This window comes from Plectrocnemia conspersa, unplaced genomic scaffold (genome assembly GCF_051122295.1).
Source record: "Plectrocnemia conspersa isolate PC_06_02 unplaced genomic scaffold, ASM5112229v1 ptg000005l, whole genome shotgun sequence".
Lineage (NCBI taxonomy): Eukaryota > Metazoa > Arthropoda > Insecta > Trichoptera > Polycentropodidae > Plectrocnemia > Plectrocnemia conspersa.
This window is the reverse complement of record NW_028277169.1, coordinates 27,528,881-27,546,644: the sequence shown is the minus strand read 5'-3', so window position 1 is coordinate 27,546,644 and position 17,764 is coordinate 27,528,881. Positions and strand designations below refer to the sequence as shown.

General features: G+C 31.1%; 1 protein-coding gene across 2 annotated transcripts in view; it reads right to left on the bottom strand.

Moving 5' to 3' along the window:
* Positions 1–4,628: 4,628 nt before the first annotated feature.
* Positions 4,629–17,764, bottom strand: part of Cph (BCL11 transcription factor chronophage) — a 61,921-nt gene continuing 48,785 nt past the window's right edge. For both annotated transcript variants that reach the window (XM_088185906.1, XM_088185905.1), the window contains one exon: positions 4,629–7,655. In XM_088185906.1, the coding sequence (XP_088042032.1) occupies positions 5,569–7,655 (2,087 nt within the window). In that variant the 3' untranslated portion in view covers positions 4,629–5,568. The remainder of the gene's footprint in view (positions 7,656–17,764) is intronic.

Sequence of the window (17,764 nt, the reverse complement as noted above, 5' to 3'; positions counted from 1 at the left end):
TTACATATGTTTTTATGTACGACCTATCTTTATATTAATCCGTGAGATTAGGAAAATCTATGAAAACCATAACTGATGATCGATCTGAATTATATTTATATATATATCACTTATTACAATCTCCCACCCCAGGTCTTTTAGGTATTTGTTATCGATTTTTACATCTTGTATGGGGTCCAGAAAATTTATCACCCGCCATTCACAGCCAGCAATTAATTGCTAGCAGCGGCGGAAATTGATCGCTAGCATATTTCATTGCCAGGCAATGCAAATAATTTGCAAAATTCACATTATTCAGACACTCGTTCCCAAATTCTTAAGTTGTCTAGAACTGTTATTGCTATTTTAAATTATAATTAAATTCGCAACAATTTTTAAATCGTGTAATACGTGCTGATCTCACGTATCTAATTGTGCGCCTTGTCTACGTCTCGTAGAATTTAGTCGTCTCTGGAATTCTGGAAGTGGGAAGCAGCTGCTTCATCGGTCTTCTATCTCTCAGTCATAGTGCAAGTTCGGATAAAGTTCCAGATGAAAGATACTGACTAAAAGAGGTCCTTTTACTCTTTCCACGTCTGGACATTGATTTATCTGATTTGTTATTTCTGTAAACATTTATTAAAAGAACAAATGTAAATTTGACACGCTGTAATGGTGATTTTATTCCAAGTAAAAATTCCACTGATTTTCGGCATTCAAAATTGTATAGCTAGCATTTTTTAGCTAGCATTAGCAAGACACCGACTGACCTTTTATAATGTTTCATTTGGAGATTTGAATTTTTTACCGTCACGTACATTGGCGTAACGAATACACTTGTTTGGCATATCGTAAATATGTATAACTATTATTTAATTTATTACGCCTTTAAATCTTTTCAGCTATAGTTTTGTAAAATTAATTTAAAACAAAAGTATAATTAAAAAAATGCATTTTAAAATTAAATAAATCATTGAAAATGGTGCTAATTAAAAACGTAAATCACGCAATGATGTTTTTAAAAAATTTATGGTAATAAAAAATATTTTTATTTTATTGTAAAATATTTATTAAATTTAAATATTTTGAAAGAGTTTGAACGTCACTGGAATTGTCGACGCGTAAATTTTAGCAAAGTTGCAAACCAATCGATAATTTTAAATAATTTAATATTATTTAGTGACATCTAGCGGTCAGTAGATTTATTAAATAATGACACTGGATTCGGATTCTAATTGGAATCTTGTTAATACTATTTATGTATAAAAAAACCGTTAAAAATTTATAATAGAAAGTAAAAAACTTTAGAGAAAAGCAAAGCATGTGTTTTCAAATATTTTAGGCATTTTCAATCCCAGCTTTTAAGATTTTTTGGATGGAATTTAAAAAGTAAATAATTTATTAAAAATCAAATTATGTTTTATATTTAATAATCTTGGAGTTGTTTTTTATTATTTTAAATTTTGATTCGTGGCTGCTTTATATATAATTGTATGTTATCGTTTTATGAAACGTTTAAATAACCTTTGCGTATTTTTCTTTCGAGTAGCTTTTCTGTGAAGTTAAATTTGTACAATTACATTTGAAGCATACGAAGTATATATTATAATAATATTCGTCGATATTAAAATATAATTTGATTTATTATTATTATTATTTTTTATCATAAAATTTAAAACTATATAATAGAATAATTTTTAAATATTAGGTAATCCCGAACTGAATTTTTTTAAATTTAAGTTTTAAAAATCAGTCGTTGGCCGTTGATACCTAATTTGTATTGGTGCACATCTGGTCTCCAAATTTTGATATTTAAGAAAGTTGATCCTCATTATTCCGGTGGAAGATATTTATCAATTGAACAATTTATAAGAATTTCTTTAAAAAAATCGGCAACTACAGCCACTAGAAGCGTTTGTGAAGTAGTAAGTGATTAATAGGATATTCGTAAATGTCAAAGGTGGCTTACAAAAATCGAAGGGGAAATTACGATATCCAGAATTGTCCTGGATGTGGGGGACCAGCAAAGATACGAGAAAAGATGGTGTCCTGTCTGAAGAAATGGAAGCAAATCCTATTCAAACTATATATAAAAAAGGCTTGCACTTGTCAACTCAAATCGAATAGTTCTACAACACGACATTGCACGATAAAATCACGGAACTTGGCTAAAAGGTTTTATCTCATCCATTTAATTCTCCAGACCTTGCTCCTTCCGACTACCATTTATTTCGATCGATGCAATATTTTAAAAAAATGTGAAAATGGAGCTAGCGGAATATTTTGCATCAAAGCCTCTAGCGAAAATTATATTTAAATCATTGAAATATAAATAAAATTATAAAGTGATTTTTTGCTATTAAAAAAACCGACATTTATTTCGGGATTAGCTAATTTTAAAATTTACAAATATTTTAAACTTTAAAATAGTTTTTAAAATAACGTGAATCTTTAGTTTTAAAGGAAAGTATGTTTTAAATAATGTATGTATTTTTAAAATAAAATAGTTGAGATTAGCTTAGCTGCAAATTTTACTGCATACAAAGTATAAGAGAGATTTTGGATTAGTCGAAATTTTTATTTTGCCATTATTATGAAAGTCATGTTACTGTACATATTGTTTTGTGTTTTTTTAATTAAGAAAAAATATAGTTGATTAATTACTCGTTATTCATAATAGAGGTATTATTTGTACGTTATTAAATTATATTATTGTATATAATTTATTTATGTGTAATAATTATATAAGCTTTTATTATTTTCGTTTTCGTTTCGAGTCTCAAAACTCAAAGTAAACAAAGCCGAAGTTTCAGCCATTCAGATGCAAATCAAAGACGTTTTTCGTTTATGTTAATTAATTTATTTTGTGACCATAATGACATCTGTTGTAGTTGTAATCGCTTAATAACACACATCAAGTTTAATAACCTTAGCATCATTGATAATGAGTTTTTATTTAATTACAACAGTTATAATGATAATATTTCGAAAAATGTTTAATTTATTTAACACCTACAAACACATTAATTTTTAATTATTATACACTATCTGCTTGCACGTCCATTTTGATAATCGATTAAAAATAACAAATAACGTACATTTTCATCGTTATAAATTATATAGTTTATCATACAAATGAATCGTCTGTAAAAATCGTCTTATGTACAAAAAACAATCGCTCGATACACTTTCCATTATTTTACACTAATGTGAAATTATACTTATTATTATTATTGAAAATGAAAGATTTTTATACTGATTTATTTCAAACCTAAACAAATCATAATCATGTGATATTACCCCTATTTTTTCGTATCAATATAAATTTGTATGAATATCTTTTCTCGAATATAAGTTTTTATGACGAAAATATTTCGCGAATCACTTCATTTCGTTATTAAAATATATATAATTAATTAATCGATAGTTCTTTTAATCTACGCGTACCTACATAATTTCATCTTAAAATTATGCAACATTAATTCATTAAAAGGAACTCATCAAAGATCGACAATCATTTTATTATCCGAGATCTCTTTTAAAACTATACTTTATGTATAATTTATATTTATATAGGTATTTATCACGTGAAAAAAATTTCAATGATATTTTTTTTCATTAAAAAATAAAAAAATGAAACTTAATGATTTCATTTTTTTTTCATTTACCCTGTTGATCAAGCATACAGGATATCGAACGAAAAACTCAGTTATTGTTAATATTCCCTAATAAGACTACTTGAACTTTTATTATTTTCATATATGCATAATTTATAATTACTTTTTTATATGTTCTATGAAATATCTCCTATATTCTTCGAACCCTGTAAGTCTAGTAAAATTCAGATTAAAAATAGTTTTCATGGGCGATTATTCGGAATTGTTTAGAATAAAAAAAATCAAACTATCACTGGACGATTTTCATTTACAAAATAAAATATAGACTCGATCGTGAAACCTTGATTCTGTATATTTATTATAGTAAATAATAATGTATTTTTTTCATATTAAAAATATTATTTAGTCAAAGTTTCTCGATATAATTTACATTAATGTATTTTATTATGATTCGGCGAAGTACACATAAGTAAATATTGGATAGGAAATAAATAAAATAAAAAAATATATAACAAAATGAAAGTTTTATTATTCAATGAAAACAAATAAAACAGGAATTAAATTTTACATGGTTCAACGAAACACATGGGATTTAAAATAAAATTAATGGTAAAAATTTCTTTTATAAAAAAATATTTTCACATACATATTAATACTGGCAATAGAGATTATTTTAAATATATCTAAATTTATTTATTTATTATTTTAAAATCCCATAATCGTAGTATAAAAAAATGGAAAAATTGCGTATACATAAAAAAGGAAATAAATGGAATATAATGTTCAAAGAAAAACCAATACAAAGTGATCAACGGTGAGATCTCTTTACGATTGACTTTTTGTCTCTCAAAACAGTGTTTTCTGCATTTTTTATGAAAATAAATATATGAAATAATATTTTAAAAGAAACATTCGAGTTAATCATATTTTTATATATATATATATCATATTATATTTGTACTATATTATATAATAGATTTTTTATTAAATTTTGACATCACTTTATTGATCACTTTGTATTCTTTGATTTAATTTTGAGCATTTTTTAAATATGTCGAATCTCTATAGGACACTAGTTAAACTTAAATAACATTAAGTACGTATACCGACATCAATAAAATGGAATTACATTGACAATGTTTAAGTTCAATTCGACAGTAAAACATATATTTTATTGGAATCGTGTATCAGTCTCACAAAAATTAACGTTTGAAGTTGTACAACATAAAATAAGAATATATGCATACATTGCGAAAATGGATGTCAATGAATCATATTAATATAATATTTTTGCAACATTCTCTCGATAATAATTACAAACTAAAGTTATTTTTTATAATTATTTAAATATATAATTGCGCGTATCAAAGTATTTACATAAAAAAACATATTTTTCATTAATATAAATTAAATTAAAATTATTATCACTAGTAGGAAATACATACACAACAATTTGAGAACTAATCGAGCGCCCCTCGCGGAGTGATCGCTTTAAAAAAAATCAACGGATACAACTTTGGCATAAGTTTCATAATAACTCTCCTTCCACATTTACACATATATATATACATATGTAAATAGTTTGTAAAATCCGACACGTACGTATGGTACCATCATTACCATCGAGTCCTTAACTTATCGATTATTAACAACACACATTGGCTAAACTAGCTGAACCACTTGCTTAATTTTAGTTAAGTAAAAATTCGAAACTGGTATACTGTTCCTAGATAATGCCCACAAAAAATTATACATTCACGAGACCATCTCCGGCGTCGACCGCTACTCGCTTATCCAAGACTAGATTAGAGTGCTCGTACCGCTCTAACGAACACTACGGGTGCTATTGGTTTTTTTTAGGAAACTAAAAATTCAACAACCGAGCCTCCGGCGATATTGAAGATATTCTTCTTCAAAATATTTGACTGGGCGGCGCTGGGGGCGGCAGGCGAAAACCACCCCATGGAAAGAGTCACGTGGCTTCCTCTTTACAGACGCTCGAATCGTCGGATATGATTCCGAGGGGTGCTCCTCCTTTGCTTTGATTCACTACGCACTTTCGCATGTGTTTCTCTAAGGTGGAAGGTACTGAGAAGGGCATCTCGCAGAAGCGACACCTGTAGACGTCTTTGCCCAATCGCCCGTGAGTTTTCATGTGCCTCGTTAATTTGGAGCTTTGGGCGCAAGCGTAAGAGCATAGCTCGCATTTGTAAGGTTTTTCTCCGGTGTGAGAGCGCCGATGCACTGTCAGATTGGAGCAGTTCTTGAAGACTTTTCCGCAGTATTCGCACGTATCGTTGCGTCTACTCTCCTTGCTCTTCAGCAGCGGATTCTGGAGAAGGCTGTTCGGACTCGGCTTTAGGCTCTCGAAAATGTTGTCTGGTGGCCGCTGACCATGCAGATTGGGCAGCCACCAACCCTCGCCCCTTTCCATTTCCAGCTTCATCCTCTTGCTGGCTTCGAACGGGTTCTCGAAGGGGTTGAAGAGCGGGTGCGGCGGCCCGCCCGGGCCCGGCTGCCCAAGCATGTTTTTTGCAAACTCTTCTTTAAGTCGCAGAGCTGACGTAGGCGGTAAACCGTTCAATTTCTCCTGCGAACCAAGAGGAACGGCTCCCAAACCATTATTATTATCTCTATCTTTATTAGCCAACTGCCACTTCAAAGCATTGCCAGATTCTTGCAGCGCTTGCTTATAGGCTTCACTATATTGGGCTATATTAGACAGACCGAATTTATCCATGAGTTCGCCTACTAAAGAAGCGGCACTCACAGGCGGTTGCGTCAGATGATTTAAAGGTTTGAGCGGCTTCGAAGGTTGCCCAGTAGAAGGCACGCTGAGATCTTCAGCTTCGTCTTCTTGGTATTCATCTTCATCTTCTTCTTCTTCTAATTCTTCTTCTTCCAACTCATCGTTTGATTCTTCGCCGTCTAATGTCTCAATAGAACCGGCGTTGCTGGAGGCGTCGTCTGAATTTTTATGGATCTTCATGTGACGTTTTAATTTTGAGCTTTGGGCGCATGCATGATCGCATACGGAGCATTTGTATGGTTTTTCTCCCGTGTGGGCTCTTCTATGTACTATCAGGTTGCTCTGGAAGCGGAATTTCTTGCCGCAGTATTCGCACGTGTGTATCGCTTCATCGGAAGAATTTGTTAAACAAAGCGCTTGCTTGGGCGGCGTTGAAGCCGAACGAGGCGTGGTGGTGATGGCCGGAGAGTTCGTCGGTGCCGCGGAGAGCTCTGAGCGTTTCTCTGGCGGAGTGACGCTCTGAGGCCGACTGTTGCTGCCGTTGCTGTTGTTGTTGTTGTTGGTGTTGGTATTGTTGTTGTTGTTCGTCACCGGTGTAGTAGGCAGGTGAGATGGTGACGGGGAAGCAAACGGTGGAGAGTGCTTCCGAGGGCTAGGTGAGCTTGAATTGCCTGTGGCCGCCCCCGGGCTGGTTGTACCGGCCAGTTGCCGCAAGCGCTGCGAGTAAAAATCCAGCTGTGGTTCCATAGATAACGGCTGGGTGGGAGGAGGTAAAGATCTGTCTCTGGGCGGCGCCGGAGGAGCGGGAGGTCTATCTGACGGCGGAGGGAACGGCGAATGAGGTGGTAGATTCCCAGCGGCCACAGCCGCAGCGGCAGCAGCCAGATTCAATCCATGATGCCTGAACTGCTCTGACACCAGTTGCTCCATCCGAAACCGATGATCGTGATGCGAAGGTCTACTGAACAACGGCGCCGGAGGTCCTTGCGGATGACTCAATTGTGGTAAATTTGCAGTTAAGGGCATTCTAAGTAATCCTCCGACACCGAACGGGGTGTGTAGATCCGGAGGAGGCGGAGGCAGCAGAGGGTGATGTCTTAAAGGTGGAGGCAGCGGAGCCGTGCCTCCCGAGGAACATGAACTGGTAGAACAAGAACTGCTAGAACTGTGATTGCCCTTATGGCTGCTACCACTAGGTCCGGGCGATTCGACGTAGATTTTGACACCGTGCGAGTGCTGCACGTGCTGCAGCAATCTCCACGCGGAATGCACTCTAGCCTTGCACGTGGAACATACGTAGTTGCTCGGTTCTGCAAAGATAAAAAATATATATTATAATATGGGCTTATTACTCAAGCTTTTCGGGGTGAGGTGGAAGCTATTTAGCATTCACAGTGTGCCGGCCCATAAGACTAATAGCAATGGCGAGGCCTGCGGACGGTGGCCGAGCCCTCCTCACTCTCGAAAAGGTACGGGGGTGAAAACTGAAAACTTGCCACAACCTCTCAAACTTCTATTACACAACCCATTGGAACTTTTCTCATTCGAATCAAATTACATTGCCGGCGCGGTGTGAGTCACGTTAATATCACTTCGGTTTTGTATACGACTGTGATTTTCTTTTATTATATTGCACGGGAGCGTACATTGAATTCGAAACGATAAAATTTTCGTACCTTTACAATATTTAGTAAATTAAAACATAATATTAAAATAAATTTAACATGTATGAAATAAAAAGCGTATGTTCATTATTGATAGTTTAATATGTAATCGAGTAAGATTCTATAGTATTATAAATAAAGTAAGAGTACAGTTTATAAACTATATATATATATATACACAGGCCTGTCGAGACAAGACATACTCCTGGGGCCCAACTTTGGAAAAAATCATTTTAAGAATATATTTATAAAAAAATAAATACTGCCGAACTAAGCTAGTTGTTTGCGATTTTTCATACATACAAAAAAAATAAAAGGAGTGGAACATTGCCTTCAAAAGCACAAACTTTCTATAAAATAATTTCACAATAAGCATCATTAATCAAAAGAACAGAGCGTATTTTTTTGATGCAACTCCGTTTGTGTTAAAATTTGTTTGCAAATTATTGTTGATTTTATTGCTTTCTGAACCATATAAAATATTGGGAGGAAATATCCAACGACTGTAAATGAGTAGCATGAAATACAATGAATACATGAAATACAATGAAATGACCACTGACTGGCCTACTTTTGCCCTGACCTAAGAAAAAACTGGACACCTCAAAAAAAAATCTAAAAAAACAGTTCTAAATTTATCATAAAATTATTTTAAAATATCATTTCAGTGAAATCATATCGGAATAAAATATGTAAAATAAATTATTAAAACATATTATATTTTCACCGGTAGATTTATATATATTTACAGGTGAAAATATAATTTATCAGACAGATAAGAATTTACATGCGATATATAAATTTTACAGTGATAGGTTTATTTTCACTAGTGAAAAGTCCAAATACTTTTTCATCAGTGGATATATATTTCTACTAGCAAAAATATATTTTACTGCGTTTGTGAAATTATATGCTACTCCAAACTGTCTATGATACTCAATTCAACAGTTTCGAAACGTCCATTTGCTGTTCAAACCCAAACCTAACCTAATGAAAGTTCTAAAAATAATTATAGTTTTAGAACTTTCATTGTCCAAAATACAAACTAAGCCAACTCATCTCTCAAAGTAAATACAGATAGACGTGGCATCTCGCATATTGTTCCATAGTTGCATTTCGATATTATACTATATTTAAAAAATATGATCCCTACTGATATTACTACGGACTTATAATGTACATAAGAGGGCTGATAAAAGTATTTTCAAAGTGAGTTTTAGTCAATAGGAGAGCGCAAAAATAATTATCACTTCTCAGAAGTAAAAAATTCACGTCAAAAGCCATAAAATCGTAAGAACGCTCGGTAACGACTCTATACAAGAAGAAGTAATAAATAAAAAACATTTATTTATATATTTTTTTAAATAATTTAATAAAATAATAAAATAATTTTAAAATAAAATAATAATATTAAATTAAAGAGTACGAAATAAATTAAAATCACAAAAAATATTAAATTTATAATAAATATTGTGAGCCACTTTTTTATATAAAAAATCCACACATAAGCCGAATTTTATATAAAAATATGTAAAATAAATTAATATATTAAAACATACGAATACAAAAATGTGGTAAAATAAATCAAAGCAATAAAAAGTTATAAAGCATTGATTTTTTTCTATAATTGACTATAAACACAATATAAAATAATAATAATAAATAAATCATAACGGTAATAATTATGAAAAAATACGTAAAATTAACTCTCCTCCAGGTGTATACAACAAACAGATTTACAAACGTGTATAAATTAACTTATTACTCAAAGGGTTAGGGTTTCATTGGAGAACTGGAATTATTGATATGTCGTCTTTAACCTATAAAGCAATATGTGCTTGTATTTAAATTTAATGTTATTTTATCGTAGTCACTGATACACAAGATTAATGGGTTAGTGTGGTTTTTCGAGATATTTTTATGATATCTTCTGGTGTGAAAATGAATGTTCTTTAATTGTAGGTATTTGAAGGCTAATATGCATTTTTTAAAGATTTTTATGGCTTTGTTTTGAATGACTTATAATTTAGAAAATGCTATTACTGGCTTACTTACACCGGACAGGCATTGTTAAAATGGGTTTAATTAATTTTATACAGATTGTGAAAATTGTGTTTTTTTTTTTACTAAATATAGGTCTATGGGCTATGATGGCGGCAAGCCCTTTAGTGCGAAATTCAAAATATATTTATTAAATTAAAGCTTGGAGTACAAGTCCAGGTATTTAAATATTTATTAAATATTTTTGTATTTTATTCGCGATTGGTTTAAACAGTGAGCACTAGCTAAAATAGCTGTATCGTCCGCGTATTGTTTTTATTTTTGGAATAGGAACGGCCCGAGTAAACTACCCTGGGGAACTTAAGCTCAAATTCGGGATTGAGTGTTCATTATTTAGTGAAATAAAACAGCTTCTGATTTTCCGGTATGAGCGTATTAAGCGTAGCAAATAGTCAAGGGTTTTGTTTTTGTATATTTTATGAACCAAACCGTCATTTAATATACAAAACTGTGTCGAAAGCTTTTTCTATATCGAACATTAAAAGACCCGTACTCTTTTTCATATTAAAATTAGCGCATATGTGCTCTGTTAAGCTATTAAGCTGATGTGTTGTCGAGTGATTTTTGCGGAAAACAAATTGTTCGTTATTAATTTTATTCCCCAAAGATTCTTCTAAACGCATAAGGATTCTCTTTATGGGGCGATAACTAATCGGATTTGTAGGTTTTTTTATCGGATGAATTTTAGCGGTTTTCCAGACGGTTGGGAAATATCCGAAAGATAGGCAGGCGTTTGTTAAGTAAAGAATGTAAATTCCAGGAAGGTGTTTAATCAACGTGTTATCTAATCTGTCAATTCCAGGACATTTTCAAGTTTTTAATAACATTTTTAATAACAAATATCCGTGAGATTATTTTGCGAATTAAATCTTTATCTACCGCGGATGCTCCTATTTTTCATATTGATCTATTTACTTCGTTTTCAGTTTTCAAGTGATTTTAGTAAATTTGTACGATACAGAAAAAGTGTCAGCTAAGATATTTCCAGATTTTAACCGTGGAATTTCTGTTTATTTCTTTTTAAGCGATTTACTTTCCATAATAAATTATCTGCTGGTTTTAGATTTTTAAGTTTTATACAAACAATGATTATATATATATTTCCTATTTCAGCAACCAAAGAGTTATTTTTAATCATGTCAATAAATTGCATTTGACACAAGGATATTTTTCTTGTAGTTGAAAATTCAAGATTATCAACTATGTTGTTTATATATTATCATACTTATAAAAATATTATAATTTTGGGTCACCTTATAAAGCACTATATATAAGTGCATGCAAAAACGGTTCGCTCTCAAAGCGAGTGTATTCAAAAGTGACCCCTCGAAGAAGACATCGTCATATTTTATGACTAGCCAGTCCGGGACTATATCATCCGTTTCCTGTCTGCGGGGACATCCGGACAGAGAAAAACTCTTAAAAAAAAATATATTTTATAACATTAAAAAAAGGCTGCGATTAGAGGAGTGACTCTTTCAGTTTTACACGTACCGAGAAACTGAACGGACTCTGATTGCTCTTGATTGTTGCTCATTGTTCGGACGAAGCCGAGCGCAGTTCGTAGCTGAAATAATTTCCAGATCAATTGCAATTATACTAGTCTAGCCAGATAAATTATTTCGCGTATGCGTTTAGGTGCACCGTGACCGTATTTAGGTAAGTGCATGTTCGCCTGGAGGGACACGGAGCGAGGAAAAACGTGCATTTGAAAAACTGCGAGCATTTTCCAACCGGAAAAGCTGGAGACATCCGTAGCTGGACCACAGATGATAGTGGCAGGCGCTAACAAAGGAACATACACATCTAAGCATACTTAAATATACATATCTACATCTTGTGTTAATAATACATTTTAAACCATACTATAAATTCATGCATATTTACACCATATGTAAAATTTCATAAAATAAGACACTATGATACATATGATTTTTTTTACCAAAAAATTTTGTAAAAAATATAAAATAGTTACATTTATAAATTTTGGGTTTAATATTATAATTATGATTTTTTTTAGTACAAGAAAAATCAATAAATTAAAATCAATGTAAATTAAATATAAATACCTACAATTTTTTTATTTAATATATGGAAACGATTTATATGTTCCAATGATAATTAAAAACTAATTGAGTAAATTTAGTATATGCAAGAATTTGTAGACTGTTTTATTATTTATTATTTTAACACCTTAACTTATGATGTATGATATATTATACATATATCTGACATAGAAAAATCTCAGATTTAATGTGACTGTCGGCTTTCCCCCGTATAATTCCGAGCGTACGACATCCGCATAACAATTTCTCAGACATGATCCCCTGCAACTTTAGAGCAGAGTAAAAAATGTCGGAAAAACCATAAAACGACCCAAATGTGTATATGTGTGTGCGTCAGGCTTAATAAGCGATTTTCAACGGCGCATATATTTTTTTCGTCGATAATAGAAAAGTGACGCCATCTAATTATGTAAATATCCGAAGCAAATATTGGCTCCCCATCATGTCATTTTTTATGGTATTTTTACGGTCACACCCCACGGTTTAAAAGAAACATGTCGCGGTCAGGGAGAAAATACTTAGCGATATTATCGTGGGGGCGAATATTATTATACATACATAAAAAAACATATATTTTAATCGTATTATGGTCAATTTGATAGAAATATTAGAAATTTAGTTTACGCTCCATAAATCTTTTAAGAGGAATTCAATTTAATGCTTGTAAGTGAGGGATGGGATTTTCACCCCAAATTGGATGAAAGAAAAAACATTTTAAACTAATATAGCGACACTTGTCAACATGTGTTGTTTAAATCCATTATCGCCCCAAACGTGAGTGCAGTTTATCACAGATTCAACATCCATTTGAATATATATCATATAAAAATACAGATTTTTACTAAAAAATATAAAATATGATAGCACATAATATAATAATACTAAAAGTCGATTAAAAAGCTTCTGACAACTATCTAAATATTTTAATAAAACAAATTGTTCGATAAAAAGTTTTTGTAGAATATGATCTTGAATATGTCAAAATTATAAAAAAAAATTTATTGTCACATGAAAGAAAAATATGCGTTTTTCAGCAATGCTATATTTTGTTAATCTGTGTCTTTTTATTTGACTAAAATACAATAGCGGTTTTTTATAGCACATTGAAAAGTGTTGTTAACAAACTTCTGACAACAAATATTTTCGTAGAAAACTACAATAATATGTAAGGGACATCTCAAAACCAATCGCTCACTAAAAAGTTTTGGTAGAACATGATCTTCTTGAATATATCAAAATTGTAAAAATCTTTTATTGTCATATGCAAGAAAAATATGCGTTAAATTATTGTAGAGATCGAAGATTCCAACAATGATATATTTAACATATAATAAGAAAGATAATATTCGTGTCTTTTTATTTGCCTAAAATACAATAGCGGCTATTTTTTACAACTCATTGTAAAGTGTTGTTTATAAACATCTGACGAAAATATATGTACTTATAAAAAGAACTACAATTAAAAGTAAAAGACAACTCAAAATCACTTTCGCTCTACATTAATTTTAATATATTATTGATCGTTTTTATTTAATATGAATTTTAAAATAATAATATCAATAGTTATTTAATATTGGTGAATGAATAGGCGAAATTGTAAAATATTTATATCAACAATTATAAATACGTTACGACTTGAATATTTAATTGGGATTACCGCAACGAGAGAGACCGATGCAAAAATGTGACCACTCGCCCCCGACAGCTGAAAGCTTTTTCCACCCACCGAGAGAAATAAACTTTAGAGCAGACGGCCAGGATGGCATAAAAGATTGCCACCCCTTTCTGACCCCAGTCCGTTGAGGGTTATTCTCGGACAATGGACCGGGGTCACGTTCGACCCCCGCGGACAGTTAACGCTTCGATTGCAACAATTATTCAATGATCAGATAAGACTATATATAAAAAATATTTAAAATTATTAAATAAATGATTTATCAATATATCTATCTATAGTGAAAGGGTTGAGGTTGAAGTTTTCACGATGTTTAAACCCTAAAAGCTCTCGAAAGCATTTTGCAATTTGCATACGGTCTGTTAATTTGTCAATGATGTTCGAGTGTCAATGTGACATCTGTCGTTTAGTTTTCGTTGAAAAGTCAGCATGTATTTAAAAAAATATACATTAAAATCTGGCGTACGCAATTTCTTACAGAAAAATGAATGGTATTTTTACATACGATAAAATTAAAAACATTAAAGGGGTTGTCCACAACAATTCTAAAGAAGCGACCCTCTAACAAAAAGACCGCACTTTTAATAACCCCTATATGCAGATAACAGGATAAAAGATCAAATCTGTGACCCGTGCCAGCCACGAGCTGACAATCACGTCCGAGTAAGATCTCAAACAATTATATATTATAATAATATTAAATAGTGGTGATAAAAAATGGACAAGAGCAACCCTTCAGTTCCACCTTGTCTAGAAAAAATAGCCATAAGGGGTTGAGCCTGTCTTCTTAACGGGGCGAAATACATCTACATATTATATATGAAAGCGTGTCTTCATTGTTTGGGATTGCAGAGATATATTATATTATAAAAAGTGTATTAATTCGAAGGGATGAATAATCGTTTAAGGTGAATGATTATGAATGAGCAGCTGCTGGGCACGAGCCATCGCGTTGATGATTCTCTTTTTATGATGACTGGAAGTAAGTGGCAAATTGCCGGTTGTGTCACCGTGACGAGAGAAAACAATTTGATCAAGACAGTTTGTAATTTTGTAAATAGAATAATTTGTTTGAACAATGCCAGACTTTATCTGGCCGAACAAATATAGTTTTTGATAGAAAGGCAGAAATATCAAACGGATCAAAATATAATGAATTATATTAATAAGTATCAATCATTTATGAAACGGAAAATAATAAATAATAACTTTCCAGTTAAAAATATTACACTTTCATGTTGAGCGAGAATTTCTGCACCACTTTTTTTATAAATTCAATATTCATAACCCGATGAGTCTCATGTGAAGCGGGCGTACGAATTAAAAACTTTTCATTGAAAAACCGGTTCTGGGTCGGACAATGGTGAGCGAGGGATGACAGTTCATCTCGGGGGATGTGAATGGTCCAGGGCCGCGGATTTGTATTCTCTTTTCACGCTGACCGTGCATAATAATAGCGCCACTCGACAAAAGGCCGATTGTACCGCAGTCTCCCCTTCAGTCTGGCCTCTCGTTGCTACACTATTATAATTGCATTTTATAATAATTAACTGTCATGTTTATTTGCGCAACGAGCGTAATTTATGTACGTGTAAAAAAGTAATTTATTATATGTTTTTTAAGGTACGTTTCAATTGAGTATTTTGTAGAGATTTATTTTTCCCATTTAAATAAACATAACCCTTCTAAATCTTTGTTTATCATGAGATCCTAAACACCGTCTGACTATTAAATATAATAGATTTTTACTGTTCATTATTTTATTATTATTTTTAACTTTTTAATATCTTTAAAAACAAAGTTTAACAGCGCAGGTAGTCAAATTTATTCCGATGTATCGCTGCATAATCTGTTGCTCGTTTTTTTTTTATTTTTAAGTTATTTATAACAATCACTGTCAAGCTAAAAGACGAGAAACAAGCAATTGCACGAAGAAAAAATATATATAAAAAACCATTTGTAATTGATGAAATTCTAGATATTACTCATATTTTTGAGTAAATATTATGCAGCTGTGTACTTTGTCTCTTTTAACGCAATACGGATAATGTTTAATTTACGTCTGTTTTAAGTTGTTTAAATTGATAATATTTTTAAGCATATCGAGCTACAGCTTCTACGATCTATATTGACAATAAAACCCACATGAACAGTAACATAATGAGTCTTTTTGGCAGCAGAAATAATTAAAATAAAACTTTGTGCTTGTTTAAAGCTTGAAACTTTTTTTTAAATTTATTTTTTAAATTAAAATAAATGTGTTATTTTAATTTTAATTAAAAAACAATAATTTTGGCTCAAAACTATGTAAAAAAATACATTAAAATACTAATTTTCAGTGCATAATTTCATTTATGAATCGATTTTTTTTATATTTTTGACTAAGAAAAAATATTCGTTATTTTCCACTATTTTAATATCAAATAGTAAATGATAAAACGTTCAAATATGAACAGTAACAGAATGAGTCTTTTTAGTAACAGAAATAATTAAAATACAATTTCTTACTTGCTTAAAGCTTGAAACTTTTATTGTTTTACAAATTAAAACAAATAGTCATGTTTATTTTTGACATAGAAATATTTTATTTAAGCCGCATTTTTAAATTTTTCACAACGTTACAAATGTAAATTATGAAAAATTAAAATATTATTATAATTATGAATTTTTTAAATAAAATAAGTTTTGAAAAATACTTTTTTGACAAATTATTATTTTTATAATTCAATCTATTTATGTTAATAGTTTTGTGCCAAAATATTTTTTTTTGTTTTACTTGATTTAAAATATCACTTTCTTGGCATAAATAAGCAATTACCTGATTTTTAAGTCAAGTTTAGCACTGATTTTGAATCGATAATACGAGTATTTTTATTAACAACCATTAACGGAATAGCGTAGTCCTTAAGATCAAGACTGGAGGTTATGAGTTCGAGTCACAACAGCGGATTAAATTTTTTGTAATAAAAATGTGCTATTATTAAAAACTACAAAGTATAAATTATAATACACATAATCATTTATATAGATACTACTGATTTCAAGACTAAAAAGTCTGGAGGTTAATACTTGTAGGTATTCATTATGTCTGATTGATTCTGACGCTTTGGTTTTCGCCAGTCAGGTAACAACAAAAGATTAAAAAAATTACGGTATGCAATGTTTTGACAAAAAAAAATTTACTCTAACAAAATAATTATAAATTTATGTATTGTCATGTCTAAATATAATACAAGTTTTAATATTTATTAAGTATGCACGATATTTTTACAAGCTTAAGTTATAATATTTTACACCCTCAAAAAAGTGTTAACGGATTGATTGCAAAGTTTTACTATTACGCGAAAACGCGTGAACGGGTTGTAAAGTGTAATAAAAAATTTCATGCATTGCTTATGAGTCATATAAGTAATAAAACGACCATATTAAAAACTGTATGTGCTTATATAATGACATATATAAATGTACTCATAGTTTGACATATAATCAGACTATTTTATAATTGTGGTAATAGTTAAAAGTAACATGAATTTAATACTAAAATTTGTTTATAAGTATAGTATAAAGCTCAAAACTTACATTTATCTTTGTTGAAAATATAAGAAGTGTATTGTGATGAATAAAATTTATTTATTTTATTACTAGAAATATTTGTGTCTCATAAATTGGTGAGAGATTTGTCAAATATATAACGTATTGGTCAATCAGTCACATTACAGTAATATGACAAATAAGATAAAATATTACTCCAATATCAAAAGATCAACATCCAAAAACGAATTGAATAATTATAGCACACCATAAATAAAATATCGCACATTCATCATATAACTATCAAAATAATTTATATCCAATTTTAATGTCATGGTCAGTCCATTTCACCCACGCATTTTGATTGTGTTGCAGCATCACATATTTGCCTTATATCCATAAACGACACAATCGTACATCAT